The sequence below is a fragment of the Miniopterus natalensis genome, chromosome 5 (assembly GCF_054644295.1).
Source record: "Miniopterus natalensis isolate mMinNat1 chromosome 5, mMinNat1.hap1, whole genome shotgun sequence".
Classification (NCBI taxonomy): Eukaryota; Metazoa; Chordata; class Mammalia; order Chiroptera; family Miniopteridae; genus Miniopterus; species Miniopterus natalensis.
Window position 1 is genome coordinate 79021637 of NC_142085.1, and position 23798 is coordinate 79045434.

The 23798-nt window shown below is 36.8% G+C and overlaps 1 protein-coding gene across 1 annotated transcript in view; it reads left to right on the top strand.

The window, feature by feature from the left end:
* Positions 1-23798, top strand: part of UTRN (utrophin) — a 399896-nt gene that overhangs the window by 194713 nt on the left and 181385 nt on the right. The window contains exon 51 of the mRNA XM_087817673.1: positions 8581-8770. Within this exon, the coding sequence (XP_087673799.1) occupies positions 8581-8770 (190 nt within the window). The remainder of the gene's footprint in view (positions 1-8580; positions 8771-23798) is intronic.

Here is a 23798-nt window from a genome sequence, read left to right on the forward strand (position 1 = left end):
AGTACAGGGCAAGCTACTGGAGTTATGAAGCACGGGAGTGACACTAATTCATAGCACTAGATTTACTCCTTCTGAGCCTTATGCGGAGGATAGATTGTGAAGGCAGCAGGGAACCCTTGGGGAGGCGAGGACAGAGCTGAGTGTGGTGGTCCCTGTGCGGTGACCAGGGACCTGGAGGTAAGGATGTGAGCACGGAGGATCAAAGTCTTTTGCTTGGAGAGGGGAGGGTCTTGCCTGGGGACGAGGGAACAGTGGCCTGGCATTAGCAATGGCCTAGAGTTCCGGGCCTCACTGAAGGGTATGGGGGTGGATTGCGGCAAACTGGGAAAGGGGCAGAGTAGTGCTAGAGTTACAGCCGGATACTGTTTGGCTAACGGAGACCGAATGTCTGGTAGTGACTTAGCTAAGAGAATTTCCCTTTTAGCTAGGAAGTGGTGAGATTAATCCTCTCACGAGAATAGCTCTGTGGTCTTGAATATTTACTTGCTGTCAATGGCAGCCCGAGGGAGAGCTGCTCCTTTGGGTTATATAAGGTCACGGGCAGGCATCATGGGGCGCGCAAGGGGGCAGGGCTAGCAGCTTAGAACAGATTTAAATCCCATGGGGTGAATTTTTAAAGTGCTCGATGATGACCCAGTCTCTGTGTAACGAGGGGGATATCTGCAGTGACTGATTCTTCATTAAATCAACTGCATTTCCCCAAAGGGTGTTTTAATATATTTCCCAGCTAAATCTTATTCTATTTACCAAATAACAAAATTACCTTGTGAGAGGTAACCGTTGGAAAGCTTAAATAGTGTTTCCTTGAAAGTTTTCTATATGCCATTCAAACTACTGATGCTACCATTTTTCTGCTCTAAAAAAGATAAATATATTTAAATCTCATGTACGTTAAATCACCTTTTAAGTATACAAAAATTGAGTAACACATATTTGTGGTTTTTCTGAGATGCTCTTTTCTTTTAAAGTCTAAAAAGAAGACATATCTATTTATGTTCAAACACTCCCTTGACCAATTATAATCACATGCACATTTGATTCACCAATATATCTTATAGCTTAAAATGTCAAGTATTATTTAACATCTTTAAAATAATATTTAAACAAGGCAGTTATGTGGGTGGCCATGTTTTATGCTACAAAATAAATATATTTTGATTGATCAATATAAGCTATTTTATAACATATCAGTTGCTTTTATAACATAAATCTCTTTAAAAGCTAAGAGTTTACATTTTTAAAACCCCAGTTCCCTTTAATGTAAACTATTATAAATCTGTCACCAGTGAATTCCTTTAATCTTTTATGAGAAGCTATTTATATTTTTAGTCTGTAGCATTTTTTCTTCTAAAGAATTCTATAGTTTGTCACTTCTGTTTGAAGTAAAAAATCTTATTTCTGCTAAAGTTCCCCTTGTACTTCAAGTGTTTTATCTTTTAGGTTTTCAGCCTGTTCCTATTCTTTATGATTTGTAGGTTATAAAAGATTTTTACGAAATTCTCTGCCTTTGTCCAGAAGCCACAACTTCCTAAACTTGAAGTGACTTTTTTCTATAATAGTGCTCATTCCCCTGTATTGTCTCATTACATTTCTCAGCGCTTCCTCTCACTCTGCCCTGGTCTTTCTTGAGATGCAGCAACTGGAACTGCCAGATATAAACTCTGCGAACCGTTTACTAATGCCAGTTCAGTGCTGGGTGTCATCTCAGGAAACTTCTACCTTCATACTTCCCAGCCTTTTTGCTCTCTGCACACCGCTCAGCCACTCCCGTCAGTAACATTTCATTTACCTGCAGGGATTGTTAATGAAGCTGAATTTGAAGCTAGAGATGGGGGAGAGAATGGAGGGACTCTTCTAGCGGGTTTTATAATCTCTGGGATGTGATGGTTTTTGTAGTCATAAAAGGACCCTTGAGAATCTGAAATGGGTCCTTTAGTCATCCAGTCCAAACAACTTATTTTAAGGATGAAAAAAACAATTGGAGAATTAAAATGTTTTACCTAAGCCTTATAGCTAGTCAATGGCAGAGGTGTAGAATTAGGTTTTCTTCTGGGAGCAGTGCCCCAATGGCATGAATGGTAACTTATCAGCCTGTTTAGCAAAGTGTGCACACACACTCCTGAGTCTCTAATTTTAGCAGTTAATTTTGGCTTTATGGTAGTACTATACATCATGTGAAATTCCTTGAAAATGGATAAAAGATTCTTGTGGTGTCTAATATAACATACTCTAGCATTAGATCTAAATTTTAAAATGACAAAAAATGGGTGGTATGGAGAACTGATACGTTTGAGCTGTATTCTATTAGCAATTTCACATAAAATTATATTAATTTCAAAAATCAAACTATAAATTAATATACTTATATACTATGATTATAAAAATTTAAAATGTGCATTTATTATAATAACATGAAGATAATTTGGACTGCTGTAAATGAGTTTAGTTTTTAGTATGTTCATTATTTTTAGTAGTTGATTATATTCATGATAAAACATCTGACACCAGATATATGCGAATTTAAAAAGGACATTTATGATTGAAATGCACATTTGTATGCTATAAGCAAAATTAACTTCCCAGTATTTCACCAAATTGTTATCTAAGGTTAGGGAAAATGCTATTTATTGAGTGTTTACTATGTTTTGATACATTTATTAAAATATTGCAGGAAGGGAGATGTTATTCCTATTTCGGTATTAGTTTATTCAACAAATATTTGTTGTGTTGCTACTCTGTGTAGGTCCTGGGGGTACCAGGTGAACTGATGATTCAGAAACTTTAAACACACAAGAAAGCAGTCCCTTTGAGTTGTGATCGGAGGTACAGTGTAATGAGGCAGGCAGAATCATGGCCGCAAAGGTGGAGAGACTATCTTGGATCATCTGGGTGGGCCAGTTCCATTCACAGGTCCTTAAAAGTGGAGGAGGGAAGAGAAGAGTGGGTCAGGGAGATGCGGTGTGAGGGCTCAGCCCTCTACTGCTGATTTTGAAGATGGAATAAGGGGCCACGAGCCAAGGAATGTGGGCGACCTCTCAAAGCTGGAAATGGCAAGGGAATGGATTCACCTCTGGAGCCTCTCGGGAAAAACCACAGTCCTGCCTGCTGATAACGTGATTTTAGTCCAGCGAGGCCCCCCTCAGAAACCAGCTTACGCACTGTGAGACAGTGGTTGCTGTAGGCGCTCGGTTTTAGTGCTCTGTTACAGGGCAGTGGCCGTGGTAAGGGAAATCACGGGAGCTCCGGGATGCGGTGTCATGGCCTCTTCTTCCATCTTCAGACCATACAGGTTTGGAAGGTGTCTGCAGCAAGTTCTGCAGGGTAAGTAAAAATGAACACAACGTGGAGAGGAAGGTTAGTCATGGGGGGTGGAGGGGGGCATTTAAGGTAAAAGGAGTAAAAAGTAAAGCTCTGGATCTGGCAGAAACAGTGGCCACTTTGAGGATTAGGAATTGATTCATTCTTTAGGTAAATAAAGCATGAGGCTTGGAGTGCTGGGATGATCTTGAGGAGGTAAGCAAAGACGCCCACCACGGAGAACCTTGTGCCGAGCAGGGTTCAGGGTTAATGAAACTGGTGCTGAGGAGACGGGCAGCCAGCTCCAGGCTGCCGCAGCTAGTCCCTGGGGGAGCCTTGTCTGCCTTGATCCAAAACACTTTTTCTTTGCCTTTCCTAACTGACAAAGTAGAATTTTCTTTCATCATCTAACAGTTGTTTTCTGCATTTTCCTACAAAGTGAATATTTTTAAAGCAGAATCTCTTTTCCCACTGATGACCAGTAGATAATTTGTCCTTTTGCGCATCACTTTCGGTTTCCACCTCCCCTGCTAGCCTGGTGCTGGATGCTTGCTGGGTGTATGATTGTCTGTTGTGTTTAAGGAATCCTCTGACTTCACCCATGGGGCTCTCAGGCATTTGCATATTTATCTCTGGACTGGGCATTTTTAGGTTTTAATAGAACTAATGTATAATGATCTGTTTTTACATTAGCTGTTTGCCACATAACCTATTATGTGCATATGAAAATTCTTAAAAATAAAGGATACTGATTATGTAAAATGAATGTGTGTGACTTGACTAAGTTTTATAATTATTAAATTTTATAAGAGTGTTTTTGAAATAAGAATCATCAGTTCATGGTTGATTAATTGCACATGTGTACTCCTTTGATGTTTTGCACAGCCTTTATTTGGCTATTTCTAATGTTTTAAAAATTGTAAATGTGGGCAGGCTTAGGTGGAAGATAAAACCACGAACAAAAGGAACCACCCAAATTCTGGTAGGTAACTTCTAAATTTTAAAAATTAAAGAAATATAGGCACATGATTACCCCAAATTTAAAAATTACTGAAAGGTTTATAACAGAATATTGTAATTCTCTCACTACTCACCACCATTCCCCTCCATCGGGGCAACTACGTTCTCTTCTTTCAGCTTCTCCTGATGTCATTTGTACATTTTCATGTTCTAAATAAAATGAGTACTGTGTGCCATTGTATTCCAACTCATCAGTGTGAGACGTTGTCTGTGGGCATCGTATTCTGGTAAATATGTACCTAGGATATAGCTGTCCTGTGCCACCATTCTATTCTCTTCCCTTCCCTTCCTCATCACTGATTTTTTTCCACTTTTTTATGGTGGTAAAATACACATAGCATATAATTTACCATCATAACTGTTTTTGATTATACAGTTCAGTGGTGTTAAATACATTCACATTGTTGCAAAACCATCATCACCATCATCCCCACATCCCTCTGTCTTGTAGACTGAAGCCCCACATCCATTAAACACTTAACTCTCAATTCTCCCCTCACCCCAGCTCCTGGCAGCCACCATTCAACTTTCTATCTTTATGCACTTGACTACTCTAAGTACTTCATATAAGTGGAATCCTACAGTATTTGTCCCTTTGTGACTGGCATATAATACTTAGTGATTTAATGTCTTTGAGGTTCATCCATGTTGTAGCATCTGTCAGAATTTCCTTTCTTTTTAAGGCTGAATAATTTGTGTCCTTTGTATATACAACATTTTGTTTTGCATCCATTCATTGATGGACACTTGAGTTGTTTCCACATTTTAGCTGTTGTGAATAGTGCTGCCATGAACGTAGGTGTACAGATAACTCTTTGAGACCCTGCTTTCAATTCTTTTGGGTATATACCCAGAAGTGGAATTGCTGGGTGATATATTAAATTTGTTTTTTTGAGGAACTACTATATTATTTTCCACAGTGGCTGTACCATCTCATCACTGAATGTTCAGATAAGCAGATATTCAGTGTTGACATTATTATGTCTGTCTAAATATCATTAACAGCCAGGCACTGAAGTTTACTATAATTTTGTTTCCTCTGTTTTACCCGAAATAAATAATTGCTTTGTTTTTATATGCTTGCTTCTCTTTGCACCTGTTGCTAATTCTTCCCGCATTTTCGGATGGCCTGACAGTACAATTTCCCACAAAGCCAATCGTATTAAGCGCTCTGTCACTCCTAATGTGTTTACTAGGATACATGCTTTCTGGGTGTGCTGCACGGCCATCATCCGGGGGTGCCTGTGCCTTCCTCCTGGTCTGGAATCCCTATTTCCTGCACCTCATGGGCCTGCCTCCCTCCCTCCCTCCCTCCCTCCCTCCCTCCCTCCCCCCCTCCTTTCCTATTTTGGGTTATTCTTTCGCTTTGTCAGGGTGTATCCTTTGTTAACTTTGTCAAATGAAAACAAGAAACACGGCAGTCGGAGTGGTGCTGCCGGCCGCATCTGGTCCAGTTCCGACTCACCACCCTCTTTTCTGAGGTCTCCTCTCACCATCAGTGTGAGAGCCCCTCCCTGTGCTGGTGGCATTTTCATGCTGCTTGGATCTTCTTTCTGGATTTGCAGGCTGAGTATTGTGGAGGACGTTGCTTAGTAGCTTCTGGAAAAATGATGTTTGGGAAGTAATTTTAAAGGCATATTATAAATAGATTTTTATTTTATAAATGCTTATTATAACGCTGTAATAAGGACTGAGAAACAGAGACATAAAAGACTGCTTCTGCCCATAGTGAGTTTACAGAATAGGTGGACGGACAAGAAGTCTCTATAATAAAGTTAAAGTTAAGAGTGAAATAAGGTCACAGTCCAAGGGCTTTCCCAGGATACCTGTGATTAATTTCTGTACGAGGAGGAGTGCTGACCTTTTATGAACTCCGAGCTAGGAAACCTAATTGGCCTGGGATGTTTTGGAGGAGACGGTCATTAACCTTTAAAGGATTGGTAGGATTTTGATAAGTGGAGGTGATCGGAATGACATTTATATGTGGACATAAATTTTTTATGTGAACATGGTGTTAAGAATATTCTGGAGAAAAAGGAGCATACCACCTTGACCTGAACAAAGAGTATTGGGGGGAACTCAGGGATAAAGCTGGAAAAGTAAATTAGTGATAGACTGTGGAGGGTGCTGAGTCCCGGGAGAAGCAATGTGAGTTTATTCTGCAGGCAGCCAAGCACTGTGGGAGGTTTTTAGTAAGTAAACGCGGAGACGAGGTTACTGATATTCCAGAATGTCATATAAATGGAATCAAGGTGTGCAGCTCTTGTGCCTGGCCTCTTTCACGTGGCAGAATGCATTGGGGTTTGCATCGTGTGTTTCATCTGTCGGTAGTTTATTCCCATTGCTCAGCAGTGTTTCATTATATGCATGTACCACAGTTCAGCTTTTCCCAGTTAATGACTTTTGGGTTAGTATCAGTTTGGGGCCATTGTGAATAAAGCTGCTATAAATATTTGCATGTGGGTTTTGTGTGGACATGTTTCCATTTCTCTCTGATAAAATGATTGTTGGATTATATCTTAAGTGCATGGTTAATTTTATTTTAAAAATGCCAAACTGTTATTCAAAATGGCAGTACCATTTTCCACTCCTGCTTGCAATGTGTGAGCGTTGCAGTTACTCTACATTCTCACAAGCACTTGATTTTTAAAGCCATTCTAATATGTAGTGATATTGCATTGTGGTTTGAATTTACGTTTCTCTCATGATTAATGATGCTGAGCATCTTTTTATGTGTTTATTTGACATCCATATATCTTCTCTGATGATGTATCTGTTTAAATCTTTTACCCATTTTTTTAAAGATTGTGTTTATTGATATGTAAAAATGATAAACTGTTCATTATAAATTCAAAGAATGCAGAAAAGTACAAATAAGAAAGTAAACCACCTTAGTTGAAGCACCCAGAAATAACCATTTTAATATTGAGTTAACATGCAAATAGGAAGACAGATGGATGGATTGGATGGATGGTGATGAATGGATGGATGTGTGTATGGACAATTAGAAAATATTTATAAATGAGATATCACATGTGCTAATTTTAAAAATTGTGATGTAGTTTACATATCATGAAAGTCACCATTTAAGTGTACAAATGAGTGGCTTTTAGTATATTTACCATGTTGCAAAAACATCATCACACTCTTAATTTTTGTATATTTTATCACCCCTAAAAGGAACCCACCACTCATTAGCAGTCAGTCTCTATTGCCTCTATCCCCCAGTCCTAGTCAACAGCTAATCAGCCTCTCTATGGATTCACCTCTTTTTGTGATATTTCATATAAATGAAATTGCACAATATGTGGCCTTTTATGTCTTCTCTCACTTGGCATAATGTTTTCAAGGTTCATCCACATTGTAGCATGTATCGGTACTTCATTCCTTTTTTTGGCTGAATAATATTTCTTGTATGAATATATTACATTTTCTATATCAGTTCCCCTTTCCATTGATGAATATTTGGGTCAATTCTACCATTCAGCTATTATAAATAATGCTGCTATAAACATTTGCTTACAAGTTTTTGAGTGGACATATATTTTCAGTTCTCTTGGGTTTAAATACCTGAGAGCAAAACTGTACCCATTTAAAAAATTAAGTTGTTTGTCTTCTTATTATGGAGGTATATAAAGTTTTAAAGGTTGAGGTTACAGATGTGTGTATCTCTTAAATCATGCATCTCCAGGATAGTCCTGTGTTTTAATTTTAATGTAGTTTTAATGAATGGTTTATAAAAGCTTGATTACCCAATGTCTTCTGAAAATAATATAATTAAATCAACTTAAAAAACCAGTTTGTATTGATCTAAATTATTTAAAATATATAAAGTAAACCCTTTAAATTATTTTTATTTTACCTTAAAAGTTTCTTCAGCTATTCTTCTAGAATTCATTTAGTCACTTGTTCTGTGTATATTTACTGGTATTGCCTTTTGAGTGTCAGGCATCATACCAAGGTATTGAAATAAAACATATGGGGTATAACATACAGTTACGAGTTATAAAATATAGTCGTAATTATTTTATGATATGGATGTGGTTTTTGTTAATAGTTATATGTCACTCTCCCTCTTCTCACAGTTCACAATAGCCCTCCATTAAGGATTATTCAAGACACACATATGAATAAATCTCCCAGTTCAGTGCTTAAATAAATACAGGTCCTTTGATGCCGTCTGCTGATTTTTTCTTCAGTGTGTGTACGATGAGGACTGTCACACTGTAAGTAATGGAAATGTGTCTGTCTTGTTACTTGCAGCATTGCTGACAGACAGAGCGCCTTGGAGGCTGAGCTGAGGACAGTGCAGGCCTCTCGCAGGGACCTGGAGAACTTCCTGAAGTGGCTACAAGAAGCAGAAACCACAGTGAATGTGCTCGCGGATGCCTCTCAGCGCGAGAATGCTCTTCAGGACACTGTCTTGGCCAAGGAACTCACACAGCAGATGCAGGCAAGTGCCCAGAAAAATGCAACCAGTCTTTATTTACCATTAAAATTGATTACCATTGACAGGTAAGGTTGTCACCTTTTTCTTTTATGATATCCATCCTCTGCTGTAAAGAATTGGTTTCTGGAAATAAGATCTGTAAAATACATTTACTTAATAATTGGGGGAAAACACTTTGTTTTATGCAAGTAATAATTGTTTATTTAGACTTCCAGCCTCATAGCTATTCTGTTTTCTGTCATTTTAAGCTCTATTACAGTTAGCCTTATTGAATCTTACATTATAAGAACATTTCCTCTTAATATGAAGTTGTTTTTTTCTCCAATTATTATAAATACTTAATATAAAAGCTGTAAAGGCTCTATGGCTCAGTTTACAACTAAGAACATTGGGCTTGAAGGTATTACTTTTATGTCTCTAGCTTGATAATATGACATTCATTCTGAGGTTCAAGTTTTCCTTCTACACAAAATGTGGTAATACAAAATATTTCCTTTAAAAAATTTATGAGGACTCTTATAAAGCACATCTGCTTCCCTTTCCTATCCCCAAGTACAGCTGGGGTAGTGTCCTTGAACTTCCATTTTTTGTGTGTGTGTAGAATGACCTCCTCTTGCCAATCACAGGCCTTCTCACTTAGAACTTGCTTTAAAATCTATTTTGATGGAGAAGTCTCCTTGCTATTTTATATTTTGACCTGGTGGCAATGGGGAAAAGTCATTAAAGGATATTAAGAATGAGAGCAATGCAATGGATTTGTATTTTATAGGAATCTAGCTGATGGTATATATGAGGAATGGGTTTGACCTGGGCAGGACTGACCAGAGCAGGCTGTTAGGATATGCTTGTAGCCAACTGGTCAGAGGTGACAGTGATCAGGAATGAGGCAATAGCAGGGTGCATAGACCTAATGACTTGATAGTATGGGTCCACTGAGGGAAGGGGAGGAGGTAGAGACAAAGAGGATTGTGGGTGACATTAGAGCCTGCAATTGGGAATACAGGAAAAGGAAATGTCAGGGCAGAAGTGCAAGGTGATGGGCTGGCACATTTCATTCTGACTATGTTGACATGAGTGATATCCAGGAGGAAATGCAGTTGTCACTATGGGTCGATATTCAGATGAGAGACTTTGGCTTGGCCTAAGATGCAGAAACATTTTGTTGTTTTTGAATGAAAGTCTATTATTGACTTCCCAGTTTATCTCTTAATTCAAATGCATTTATTCATGATTTTCACACCCACATTCTAACACATTATCATTTTAATAATTTTTTTTAATGTGAGTTTTACATTTTAGCAGTACCAATGGTCTAAGATGCTCTGATTATCTCCTGGGTAAAATCACACCGCCCTGGAGCTTTTCTGGGGTGGTGTTATACCAGGTGGCTGTTTTTGCTCCTTGACAGTATGTGTTTGGGCTTATTAAATTTTCATCTCCTGTACTCTCTTTCAGTCTAATTTTCATCCTCTTATTCTATAAGTTCATACTTCGATTGTTTAGATTGTTTCAAATCTTCCCCTGTACCCAGCTCCATCCCCAGCATAGTGTTGAGAAGGGGGGAGGGCATACATACCTGTACCATGGAAACGTGCCTGATGGTTTAGGGATAGGAATTACATCTTTTTTGATAACAGCTTTATTGACATATAATTCATATGGCATACAATTCACCCATTTAAAAAGTACAATTTATTTTTAGTATATTCACAGTGGTGCAGCCATCATCACAGTCAAATTAGAACATTTTCATCACTTCTGCACCCCTTAGCTATCAACCTCCCATTTGCAACTCCCTGATCCCCCACCCCTGAGCAATCACTAATCTACTTTCTGTTTCTATATATTTGCTTAATAACTTAATATTTTTAACTATATCATCAATTTAACTACCTCTTCCGATTTGCCTTTGCGTAGCTATTTTGACATTGTTAGCCTATCCAGAAGGAGGCAGTGTAGGTTCTCAGTATAGACCTACAGGGGAAAAACCAATCACAAGCAAAAGCCCACCAAAACACTGCTTGATAAACACAACTCGGTAAGACCCAGTAGAGGACTTTAACTCAGGCTAAAATCAAGGACTGCAAAGGCAGAAGAAGTATTACAAGAGAAACACACACTTTAAATACTGTGTTTCTTGTAAAGAATCATGATAATAATGGAGACAGGTGAACATGCGACATTCCCTGCGTTATTAGTTTGAGCAGGACACTGATAATGAGGAACGTCTGGGTTCTATTTTTGGCTGTGCCCTTTGACTCAGCTATTTAATCATTCTGGGTTATTTTGCTGACTTCCTAATAGTACTTTCTCCCACTGGATACATACAGTGATCTTCCAGCTGCAGTTTGAGAAAATGCATCTCCAGCTGTACACATGCCTATAAAACTCAAAAATTCGGTGCTTGGTTTTTACATCATATAACCGTGTCTTACATTTCTTCCTGATTAAATTAAAGCAGCTTTATGACAGATAAAATGAGATCATGAAGATGCCGTCTAAGGGGAAATGTGGTCATTTAGAATGCTCAGTAGTCAGTTACAGGCTTTTTTGTTGTATTAACTTTGTTTAATTAGAGGGGTCCTGACCTAAAGTTAGGTTTTGATTTTGAATGGCTTTCTTCCTAGGCAGCATCTTCCACTCTGCTTTTAGGGTGTCTGAGTAAAGCCACATGCCCCCTGCAGGTATTTCTGTTTTGTTTTGTTTTGTTTTAGATGATCTTGTTCTGAGACCCGTCTGGAGCTGATTTATTAGCACTTAACGGATGGGCCGATATCATTAGGGTCAGGTACCCTTCTGCCCGGCTCCCGATTTATAACAGGGTCTGTTCACGCATCGCTCAGAGCCGGCCAGAGCTGCGTTTAGTCGGGGTGAACGCATCGCATCCCTCTCTGCCGCCAGAGAGTGAATGCTGCTTGATCTCTTAATAGAAACCCGCCAGGAGGCCTGCACCGAGGTGGTGATGCTTCAGTCTCGGTTCCCAGGGGATGTCTGCTTTGTATCTGCAGCTTTCATGTTTCACTTAATATCCGTTTTGGCTCCGGAGCGCGCTCCTCTCCAGCAGCAGGCGCGTTTGGCTGCTCAACTTGCCTGGTTCCCCGGCCCCGCCGGGCGGAGCGAGCGCTGGCTCTGAGCATCTGGGGGGCGGGGGGGCTTTCTGGGGGCGTTTGCATACGTTTTTTAAATTGGGAAGAAGTTGAAGGAATTGCAGCGTCCTTTTGCCAAGAGCCCGAGCCCCTGTATCTTTCAAATGCGTTCCTGGAAACGAGCATGCTCAGAGAACTGGCAAATCATTGTCCAGTGACCAGGAGGAAACGATCATTGCTCTTCATTTATAATGCAAATTCTGAGGTGTCTCCAGAAGTGTGGTAAACTTAAAATGATGGCTGTGGTGAGAACGTCTCTGCAGAAAGTTGTGGTTTTGTTACATCGTTTGCAGAGGATGGCAGTTTCTTCTCCTCGGTATCAGAAGCTCTGTAAGGTAACTGACTGGTGGTTGAAAATAAGGGTCTCTGGGTGTCTGGCAGCGCCAGGCGCTCAGAACTAATCCTCCAGCGTCCTTACCCAGCAGGGACTCCTTTTCGTAGTGACCGTTAAAGCCGGTAAAGTGACTTGCTAATTACATTTTGTTTAAGAATCAGGAACAAGTTCTGTTTTGTGCTTATCTTATTTTGCAACTGAAAACCTTGTCTTCTGAGAAGGGCTAGTGAACTGTTTGAAGAGAATACAGCAAAACTACCTTCATCAAGACCTGTTACCTCTGTGACACTTTGCAGTGTCTTAAGACTGAGGGACCCGTTAGCCTTATGGAAATTCCAGTAAATTAGAGAAGAGTTTAAAATAATCTTTCAGTACGTTACTTAAAACCTGTCCATGTCTTCGCAGCTAATTGTTTTATTTCAGTTTGAAAAATGAAAGCACATCTTGAAAACTCTTAGACTTATTCTCCTCCTTAAAGAGCTTAATTTTATTTGGACAGGTGGATTAAGCGCACTGGCAGGAGACAACTTGTTTGACAGGTGCACATTTCAGATACTACGTCATCCTAAACATAAACAATTGAGGGAGCGCTTGTATTATTTCAAGTTAGCTGTTATATTTTGGTCATTGCTTTGTTTACTTGAACTATGTTTACACTAGCTCATTACTTTTGTTAAAAATTGGAGCGATGTGGTATAAGAGGAATTGTAACAGGAATGTTAATGCATTTTATGTGGTACCTCAGTACAATATTTTTCCTTCATGTCATGTTTTAGTGCCATTTCCAAGAATGTAGCTTACTGTCCCCTTAGCTTCCCAAACTCATTTATAATTGGAACAACTGTCTCTAGGACAATATTATGTTCATGATGATGCAAAATATGACATTTCCAAGCACCTAAACAGTGCGTGTTGTATGGAAGCAGATAGGGGGTGGGGGAGGAAGGCAGTATTTTATTAACTTTATCATATCATATTTTTACTTCTTACAGTTTGGTCAATTAAATGTATTTCTGTCTGAAAATTTATTTTCTTTGAAAAGTTTTAGGCGACAGAATAAGGTAGTGGCGTATTTGCAGAAATACTTAGATGTGTTTTGTTTGCATAAGAAGTTAATGAAAACTTAATGAATTAATAATTTAGTTGTAAAAATTTGTAAATTAATTATTTCAATGTGTTGTGTTTTGGTCCACTTTAGAGAATAAATTTATTCTGACAAAACATTTACGTATTATATAAACAGGTAGTTTTGATAATAGAGAAGAAAAGCACATTTGCTAATGAATGTTATTTTATCTTTTTAACTACAAATGTGAATGTGTAAAACATCCTTTTTTTTATTAGCTGGGTCATTTTTCCAATTCATTTGTATGCATACTTTCACAAAATCAAGTATTTTTTTCTCAAGTCATGTGACCAAAGTCTGAGGTATGAAGCAGAAGAAGTTCAAATACTGGACAAAGTTGTGTAATTTGTTTCATAATTATACCCCAAATAAACAGAAGTTTAGTTACTGAAATCATTGGGAAAATTAATTCCCATTAGAAATACTCTTTGGGCAGACTTCTTGAGATTTACAATTTCCTAAAGAAACCATTAAAATTAAAATGTTTAGAATAGATGGTACTTTTTTCTTTTAGAAAATTAAAATTTGAGTTGAAAAGATATCTTCCACATTTCTTTTCACAGATGTAAAATTAACAAGTGCCCAGATAATGAAATGGGAAATATACAATTCCAGTACTTTCCAGCAGGTGTCGATATAAGGCAATGATATATGAGAATTTGTCTAAAGAACTGCAAATCCAGAATAGGAAGTGGCACAATTACTATGAAATAAATCAGCTCATGACGTACATAACTTATTTGCTTGGTTATATTTTGAAAACTGATCTTAGTTATTGACTGTGTTAACTCATATGATATAAATAAAAGTTTAGTTGCAGAATTAAATATTAACAGTTGCCATCTCAAATACTGACACAGATATCTATACCAACTACAAATAGTTAATTGTAGTACTTAAAGGTTTAAATAAGTTTAGCATTTATTTGCCTTAAGATACTATAAATTCTGTTCTTAAATTGTAAATGCTCTAATGATTTTATCTCTACCTATACCTCCTACATTCTCTAAATTCAGTTTCTTAGAAAGGAAATGCTTTAAGTTTCAGTGTTTCTTCATAAAAACATAGAGGCAGTCTGTCATAAATACATTACAGACTGACATGAATGAGAAAAAATGTTGCATAATCTAAGGGAGACATGACTTTTAAATTTTTATTGGCATTTTAATCTATCCCTTTTTTCTTTTTAGACTCTCTCATTTTACATATTATATGGAAATTCTGTCTTTTTAAAAATTTAAATTTATTGGGAAATTCTGTCTTTTATCAGGCTTTTTCCTTCGTGGCACCTTGTCTTTTTTCACTTATTTTCATACTTGTCTTGAGTGTCAGAAAATAGTTTATGTGTTACACAATTGAAAATTCATGTTGAATACTCTCATTTTCTGTTTTTCCCCCCATTGTATGTTTTGAAGAGGGGAGAAATGAAAAGAGGCCCTTGGAATTCACAGCTCATAGAGTTAAAATATGCTTTTCCCCTCTCACCCTATTCACACATTCACTTGTATTTTTTGCTTTTAAAAAGATTTCCTCCTGATTATACATCCCATAAAATTTGGAAGCATAAGTGCTGCTTTCTTGGAGATATAATTAGCAGCATTGAAATCGCCCTGATGACCTAAAATTACCTTATGCTGGATGCTAATTTTTCCAGATTTGGTTTTCATTGCTTAGCTCCTTTAAAATATTGACTTTAAAAATAATTTTTCATCAAATACAGCACAGTAAATGATTAAAAAAAATCAAAATTGGTTTTAATTTGTTTTTATTGTCTGTTTATTTTGGGATATTTTTCATTAAAGCTTTGGATTAAAAGCTGATTGAATTATGTTGAATCTGAAAGGAATTTTGTAAGTCCAGATTTCTTTCGTAGTGCCAGTTTTCATAAAATATTTATTTACTGAGGACATGGTAAAAGCAGCTTTGTGTAGAGTAGATTGAGATATGAACCCTTAAACAAAATTGAGAAAAATATAAAATTAGTGTTATAAATTGAATTTCTCGTGATTTAAACATTAAAAAGAATTTTTATTGCTTGCTTTTATTTTTTTCAAGTGTAATGTTATTATTTTATAAAATTTACATTGTTTAAAGTATTGCAGATGTTCCCCCTTTTTCCCCCCAGTAGCCCCCCCACCCCGCTCCTGCCCTCCCCCACCCCAGGCCTTCACCTCACTATGGTCTGTGTTCATGGGTTATGCATATTTAAGTAATATAACTTTTATTTGCCTGCATGTATATGAAAATTGCTTTAGTTTGCATGGTTTTAATAATCTCCAAACTCTTTTGATCATGTAGTCCTATCAGTAAGACATATTTTAAACATCTTTTCTTCTGTCCATTTAGAAACTATACACATATGCCATGGTAAAGTCACATATTCAATATTAGTAGAGCACAGTTTTGTTCTTACTTTCTGCTGGCCTCTTCCTGCACCCCCGTTGGTTGTCTCTTTCTCTGTGTGGTGTACACATGCCATTTTGGTGACTTCTGATTCACACACACAGTGAATGTGCTGATCCCAGAGTCATGCCTGAAAACTCGTGTGCAGAGCAGCTGCCTCTGAGCGCTCTTTGAAAGAGGGAAGTAGACCAGGGGGTGCCACCAGCCAGTCCGACTGACGGCCATGCCTGCAATGTGGGCGTGTGGGCGTGTGCTGGCGTGTGGCTGTGTTCGTGCGTGGGTGTTCCCACGGAGAGAAAGTAGAGAGCTATGTGAGGCTGAGTGTGCGACCACCATGGCCCAGTCTCCGAACAGATTTTCAGACTCACTGGCGAAGTAAGTGCACACGGCATTTTTCGTCTACATGTGGGCCTCTTTATTTAGAGGCAGTTAAGGTTGAGGGTGTTTTTAAACAAGACAGAATGCAATGGTGTGTTTTCGAATGATTTGCACCCTATAGTTAAATTGTATTTTTTATTTCCCCAAGTTCCCCCACCCGTTTTTTTTTAGATGGAAAACTATCCTATCTTTAATAATTAAATCCTCAAATGTTTTGGGGCACTGGGGCTTTTCTTTGTCATCATCTGAATGTTGAGATGTATATATTTTAAGGTCAGCTCTCAGACTCCCTCCACATCTTTCCATAATCAAATCACACATATTGTTTGAACCACAGAAATGGTCAGAATCATGGTCCGTAGCCTGGACTTAGAACTCTAGTTGATCTTATGAACATTGCTTCTTCTTGGTTTTATGAGAAATTCTTGTTTTGGTTAGTTCAGAACATTTGTGCAACTTGAGGTATTTAAAAGAAAAAAAAAAGCCAAGTGTGTAAGGATTTGGCTACATCTCATGTGTCTTCGTCGATGCCTTAGGCCTGTTGTGTAAGAGCTGTATGGGTGCCTGGGTAGGTGCCATCCCTTACTCCCCTATTTCTGCACCCCCTCAGTGGGTTGAGATTACAGATAAAAGTAAGTGAGTCAAGACAGACAACACCTGCATCCCTATTTGTTATCAGGTACGGGAATCCCCCTCATCTGTGCTTTTGCTTTTCTCAGTTATCCACGGGCAACCGTGGTCTGAAAATATTAAATGGAAAACTCCAGAAGTAAACAATTTATAAGTTTTAAATTTTGCTTCATTCTTAGTAGCATGATGAACTCTTGCACCATCCAACTCTGCCCTGCCTGGGAGGTTAATTATCCCTTGGTCCAGCATATCCATGCTGTGCATACGGTATAATATTTTGAGAGAGACACCACATCCCCATAACTTTTGTTACAGTATATTGTTGTAATTGTTTTATTTTATTATTAGTTATTGTTATTAATCTCTTGCTGTGCCTGACTTATAAATTAAACTTTACCATAGGTATGAATGTACAGAAAAAAACACAGAATATATAGGTTTTGGTACTATCTGTGGTTTCATGAATCCACTGGGGGCTCTTAGAATCTATCCCCTGCAGATAAGGAGAGTCTACTGTATTTTCTTGTGGCTTCCAAAAAATGCAGTGCTATTTTAGATGACCCCCTGATCTCTATTTTGCCATAGCTTCCCAAGACAATATATATTTGAAAATTATTTTTAAAAAAGCAATTATCTTATTTACGAACATTTTGTTAATCAGAAAACTCATGCTATCAATGACTTTAAGCTAAAAGCTGTATAATTAGATGTGATATAATGTGTTGTCACTTAGCTAAAAAAATAATTAAAACTGTTGTACAAGATTGCACTTTAAATAGTTCTTTAACAGTCAAGATAATATTCGTTTAAGTCTAGGTTAGTGTTAGAATAGCATTATGGGCATGGATAAAAGACGTCCTTTATTTTTATAATTTGATAATTGTGACTAACATGTTAATGACGTATGTTTACCTAGGGGTAAAGTTTGTTAAATTTCAAGGGGAAATTTCTAAGCTGAATGTACAGCTGGATTTTGAACGTTCAGACATTATCCACGTCCTCTTACCAGTCACTGTGAACATTGTCAACTTCTCTTAGAATACTTGGCACTTTATTTGTAGCTCTCTAAAATAAGCAATTAGTAGAACTTGTACCATAGAGATAGAAGAATATAGAAAATTTCATGCTATGGTATCTTCCTCAGTTTTACAAAGTCTGTTCATGTCTGGACAAGGTAAATGAGTACAAATAACTGAAACTGGAAGGGACATGAAGTGCATTCAAGGGTTTCTTTTATTTTTTCTTCTAGTTCGTTCAGTCCTATGGAATTCTAGATGATTCATTCATAACAAAGTTCACCTATAAAAGCAGGCGGGACCTTTTCCTCCTTAATAAATAAGAAGCAGATATGAAAGTATAACTTGATAGAGCTTAAGCAAGAATTTTGGAAAAATAGCAAATAAAGAAGACATTGACCTGGTTCACAATACAATATTTAACTTTGCTTTAAGAAAATGGAAAGAAAAACGGCCAAATACAGCAATAAAATAACCACAAGCTTTCATGACTGAAAAAAGTCTTGTTACCACTGATACAATTTCCTTTAATTTTTGGAGTGTTTTCTCATATATTTCATCATTAATACATAGAGTATTAATGAATAATTATATTATTATTTATCTTTAAGAGATAGATAGCAAAGAAATTGTCATTATTCCCCTTGGACAAATGGTGAGATGGGTTTTGTAAGTTGGTAGGTGCGGGAACATGTCATTAATTGCTCAGCTAGTATGTGGCACAGCTTGGACTAAACATAGGCTTTCTGATTCTAGATCCATTGCCTCTTTTTTTGTTTTTTAAAGTTTTTTAAAAAAAATATATCTTTATTGATTTCAGAGAGAGGAAGAGAGGGGGAGAGAGAGAGAAACATCAATGATGAAAGTCATTGATCGGCTGCCTCCTGCACGCCCCCTGCTGGGGATCGAGCCCGCAACCCGGGCATGTGCCCTGACCGGGAATTGAACCTCGATCTCCTGGATCCTAGGTCGATGCTCAACTGCTGAGCCAGGCCTGGCCGGGCTCCAGTGCCTCTTTACACTTAATTTCAGACAGTTTTAGGAATATTTATCGCTTCTAGTTTTGTGAGGTGGAGAGTACTTGTTTTCTCCTGGAAGTTTAAACATAATGGAAACATGTTATTTTCAAAACTACCTTGATATTTGAGTTCTGGCTACATAATTTGAAGAGAACAAAGATTTTCTTATAGTTTAAACTTATATATTGGATGCTTCTTTAATGGGTTCATTCTTCAGTTTTATAAAAAAGATAGATTGATTCATCTTAATGCAAATTAATATTGTTGGTTCTGGTTTGAGTCATAATTTAGTTTGGTTTAAGTCTCCATACCACAAGTATTGAGTTATGTATTCAATGACCTAATTCTCTATACTCAAATGTATATTTTTATCATTATATGTAAAAGGGCATAATAGCTCCTTAAAAAATAAATTGAAAAGTCAGTTAACTAATTTGCTAGACTGGGTCTTTTCTATTAAGAAATTTTTAAAAAACAATTCAACTCTAATTGGAGTGGTGAACACAATATACAAATGATGTATTATAGAATTGTACACTCGAAACCTATGTAATTTTATTAACCAGTATCATCCCAATAAATTCAATAAAATAACAACAGAAGAACAATTAAACTTCAAGATCATGTATTGAATGGCTGTGATATGGAAGCAAGGAAGTATTGTTTGCAATTAGGTTTCTTTTGGGATTTTATAGCCTTCCTTTTAAACTTGACACATCATGAAAGTTTTTCCATGTTATTAAACATTTCTTATATGAGATTTTTAATAGTGTAAATAAATTTCTATTGAATGGCTACAGGATAATTTAAGCAATCCACTGTGGTTCGATAGCTGCATTGTTACCAGTGTTCTCATGATAAATGTTTCTTGATGAACATCATAAAAAATCATAGAGTGCATCCTGATGATTTCCAGGATATGTTTTTAGAATTCACTAACTGGACCAAATGAACATTTAATGATGTTTGCTATCTATTGCCAAGTTTCTCTCTTACAAGGCAGTACTATTTACATACCCAGTAGCAACTTGAATGCCTAATTTCCTGTACCCTCCCCGAAAATAGGTGATACCAATTAAAAATATTTTATGAAATTGTTAGGTGAAAAATGCAACCATGCTGTAGACTATAAACTAAAACCTAGTGAGTTTAACTGATTTCCCTAAAGTGTGGGACCAAACAGTCTATTTCAAAAGTGTCTGAAATCCAGATGCTGAGCTGGGAAGCCAAACACTAGTGTCTAAAATGGGATGTGACAAGTACCATGTAATAAAGCTAAAAGTTGTGTGAACACGGAAGAAAGAAAGTCAATTCTGGCTTGAAAATGTCAGGGGAGTGTTTAGAGAAAAGATAGTTAGGGATCCTAAGAAGCAGGTAGAATTTAATAGAGTAGATAATTCTGAGAATAGCAACTGAATGAACAAAGACATAGGGCACAAAGTGTGCTCATTGTATCAGAGAACATTGAGTCCTTGTTTATCAGAAATGGCTGTGAAAATCACTCATTAGCATTTACATTTTCTTCTCAATAAAAAATTACCCCTTTGAGTGCCAGCTCTGTACGCCAGATCACCAATGACCTTTGACTATTTCCAAAATTTAGTCCAGTTTTAAAGGAAAAATGTTCATGAATCTTGAGATTTTCAAACATAGAGAGCATCTCCAAAAGGGAGTCCTGAAGTGAATTCTTTGAAATAGGAACATAATTCTTCTGAATGCCTCCTTGAAACAGAACCACCTTCCTTTGGATGTAAGTCATTTTGGTATGAGTGACAAAAAAAATGTTATGCTATTAACGTTGAGTGAAAGACACAGTATTTCAGGCAAAAAAGGGAAAATAATTCCCAGGAGAGGTCAGTCAATCTAGTATTAAATTATAGATTTATAGAACTTCAGAATTGATAGAAATTATGAAAATTATTTGACCAGCTTCATTTTACAAATGAGGAAATGATGCCTTAACATTGCTGTGGAGGCCTGTTCTTACTGTGCTTTTACATAATATTTCAGGCTGCCCAAGGTCACACAGCCAAGTGGTACTGGCAGGAGATTGCTCCAGTGTTCATGGCATTTTGTTCTATTTATTGTACTAATTTTGGGGGATTTGCATTTAAATTTCCCCAGAATTATAGTTTGCTTCTTATTTTTCAATGTCAATTTCATGAACTTGGGGCCATATCTTATTTTAGAAGAGTCATTTGAACAGAGCAAATGTTTGTAAATGTTGAATAAATTAACCAAATTTTAAGGTTTTTTTTTTTTTTTTTTTTAGATTTACAATGTTATAATATAGCAGAAATGCTATACTTTGGTCCCATGTAGTCTTTTAAAAATAATTTTATTGAGATATAATTCATATACAATAGAATTCAGTCTTTGAAAGTGTACAGTTCAGTGGTCTTTAATATTTTCACAGGGCTGCACAACTATTGTCACAGTTAAGTTTTGGACCGTGTTTGTCGTTACGCCACCGAGAGAAACCCTACATCAGTGAGAGCTGCTCCCTCTTTTATCCTGTCTGCTCTCCCAGCCCTCGGCAGGCACTGATCTATTTTTTTTTAACATGAGCTTGAGAGTAAGCACTTGAAAATATAAGTGTTAGGTAAAAGGGATGGAAAAATAATTCTAATTTACTGTGATGAATTTATTACTGTATCTCATAGAGTTTGATAGTTTTTGAGTTTTAGTTATTAATATTAATTAGGATAGCTTTTTTAAAGTGATTCATAAATCTCATAACATTATAAATTTTGCAGTTTATTTTTCATATTAATTTTTTAGAGTACCATAAAAACAAGTATAATGCGAAAATGCTGAATTTGGGATCAGAAGACCTGGGTTTGATTGTCTTACTTGCTGTTTGATCTGTTGTGATGCTCAAGTGACATATCAATCATCAGTTTCTTCATCTGGACAGTGAAAATACTACGCATTCTATTATTTTAGAAAGGTATTATAGGACCGATAAGTTGATGTTTTTGAATTTGCTATACGGGGCTAAGGTATTACTAAAATTAAAATATTAAAATTTATGTAATTTTTTGTTCTCTAACCCAGCCAAACAAGCACAATGACAATATTTATTCACATATGCTTTTACCACAGTTTGCTGCTGCAATAATTTTTGAAACAGCAGAACATACTAACGAAAAGCTGCTGTTTGTCTCAATTCAAGCAGCAGAATGTTGACTACCAACCATCTCATGTCTTTCTGCAGTGCAGGGTCATTTCATTTTTCTTCTTTCCTGAGGCACCAAGCCAGCTTTTATATTAAGGTACATTCTCTGCCAGTCAAATCATACAATTTCCAAACAACTGAGATTCGTGTTGGGGCTCCATGAAAGGAACTATATCTTCAGAACATGACTAATGGCCCCTGAGGGACAGTTATCTAGTCAAAAGAAATATTCTGAACAATACTTTTCTTTATTTCTCTTGGTGACACTATTATAGATGTCCCCATTCCCTTCCCCCCTTTGCCTTCCTCCACCCATTTAGATTGAATTGTTATTTAATCTAAAATTAGGGCAGCCATAATTTTTATAATCTATATGTTACTGATCTTGGATGCTGGTGAGCACATGTAAAACTTGGAAAGATCTTGAAGATCTTTCTTGAATTTCAATAATAATTAAACATTCCGGTAATTCCAAGATGATAATTTAATAATCTCTATTTGGAGAAAGAGGTTTTGATAGGATCTGAATAACCTGAATTAATGACCATAAGGGCTGAGTGCTCTTTTCCATTAATTCTCGAAGCGAATCCTAAATCACTTCATTACATGGCCTGTCATTGCGGAAGATCCCTACTTGGTGTGGTGGGAAAGAAAGGGAAACATTTGCTCTTTTTCAAATAATTGCTTCTAATGGAAGCCTAATGATCTAAATGCGTATTTCTAAAAGTTGAGCAGCAAAGCTTGATAGGAAGCTAGTGAAAGATCTGAGAAATTATGATGTAAACCAAAAATTTCAGGAAGTCCCATGTGGTTGAGAATCAATACGACAGTTGAATAATTCAGTAATTCACTTGGCCAGTGTCATCATCGTTATTTAACAAGCTGGAGTGATTTCTAGAAATGCATGTAGAGCACCGAGAGTGGAGTAGAGGGCTGGTTCGGGCAGGTGTCTTATGGTTTCTCCGAATTCCATGTTGCAGATTGAACAAGACAGTGAGAGTAGAGTTTTCTTGTGGGCATTGAACTCATCAAACTTAATTACCAATGGTGACTTTGGATATTTTCAAGTTCAGTTCATTTTTTAAAGATGAGGACACAGGTTTGGATGGGTTAAGTGACCTGTCCTGGGATGTATTAATAGTGGCAGTGGCTGAACTGCTTTCATAAGGATATATTCTATTTTTGGATTTTAGGGGACTATTTTATAAAAGTGTATTTTATAGGTTTCTGAAATGGACTATTAATACCAAATGAATCAAGTTGTTGATGTGAATGATTTATTTGGAGGTGGTTCTGGAAAATAAATAAATAAAATATCTCTCTTAGATAAAACCCACATGGCAACGTCTTAACAGTTGTTAAATCTGGTTGTCAGTATATGGGTGTTTATTTAACTATCTTTCAACTATTCTGTGTGCTCGAACATTTTCATGATAAAATGTTCCAAAGTAATAGCAACTCGACTATGATAAATGTTGGAGAGATGACTTGAAACTCTGAAAGCTTAACTGTTGAGAATCATAAAAAAATGTAATCATCCTCTTTGTGTATTCTTCACGTTTTGTTAACTTAAGACTATGACTAATGCAAAAATAGTTTAAAAGTGTCTTGACTTACCTGCTGATAAATATTTACTGAGTCTGTAGCCTTTCTTTCTTTTAGCTCATTTAAATCGGACAAAAGTCATTTTTAAAAACTTGTATTTCCTTTACAAAGCTGCACATGTCTATTACTCAGGTTTGTGACTTCCCCAGCTCTGAAATATGCAGTGTTGATACCTTCATTTATTATAGTCTACTAA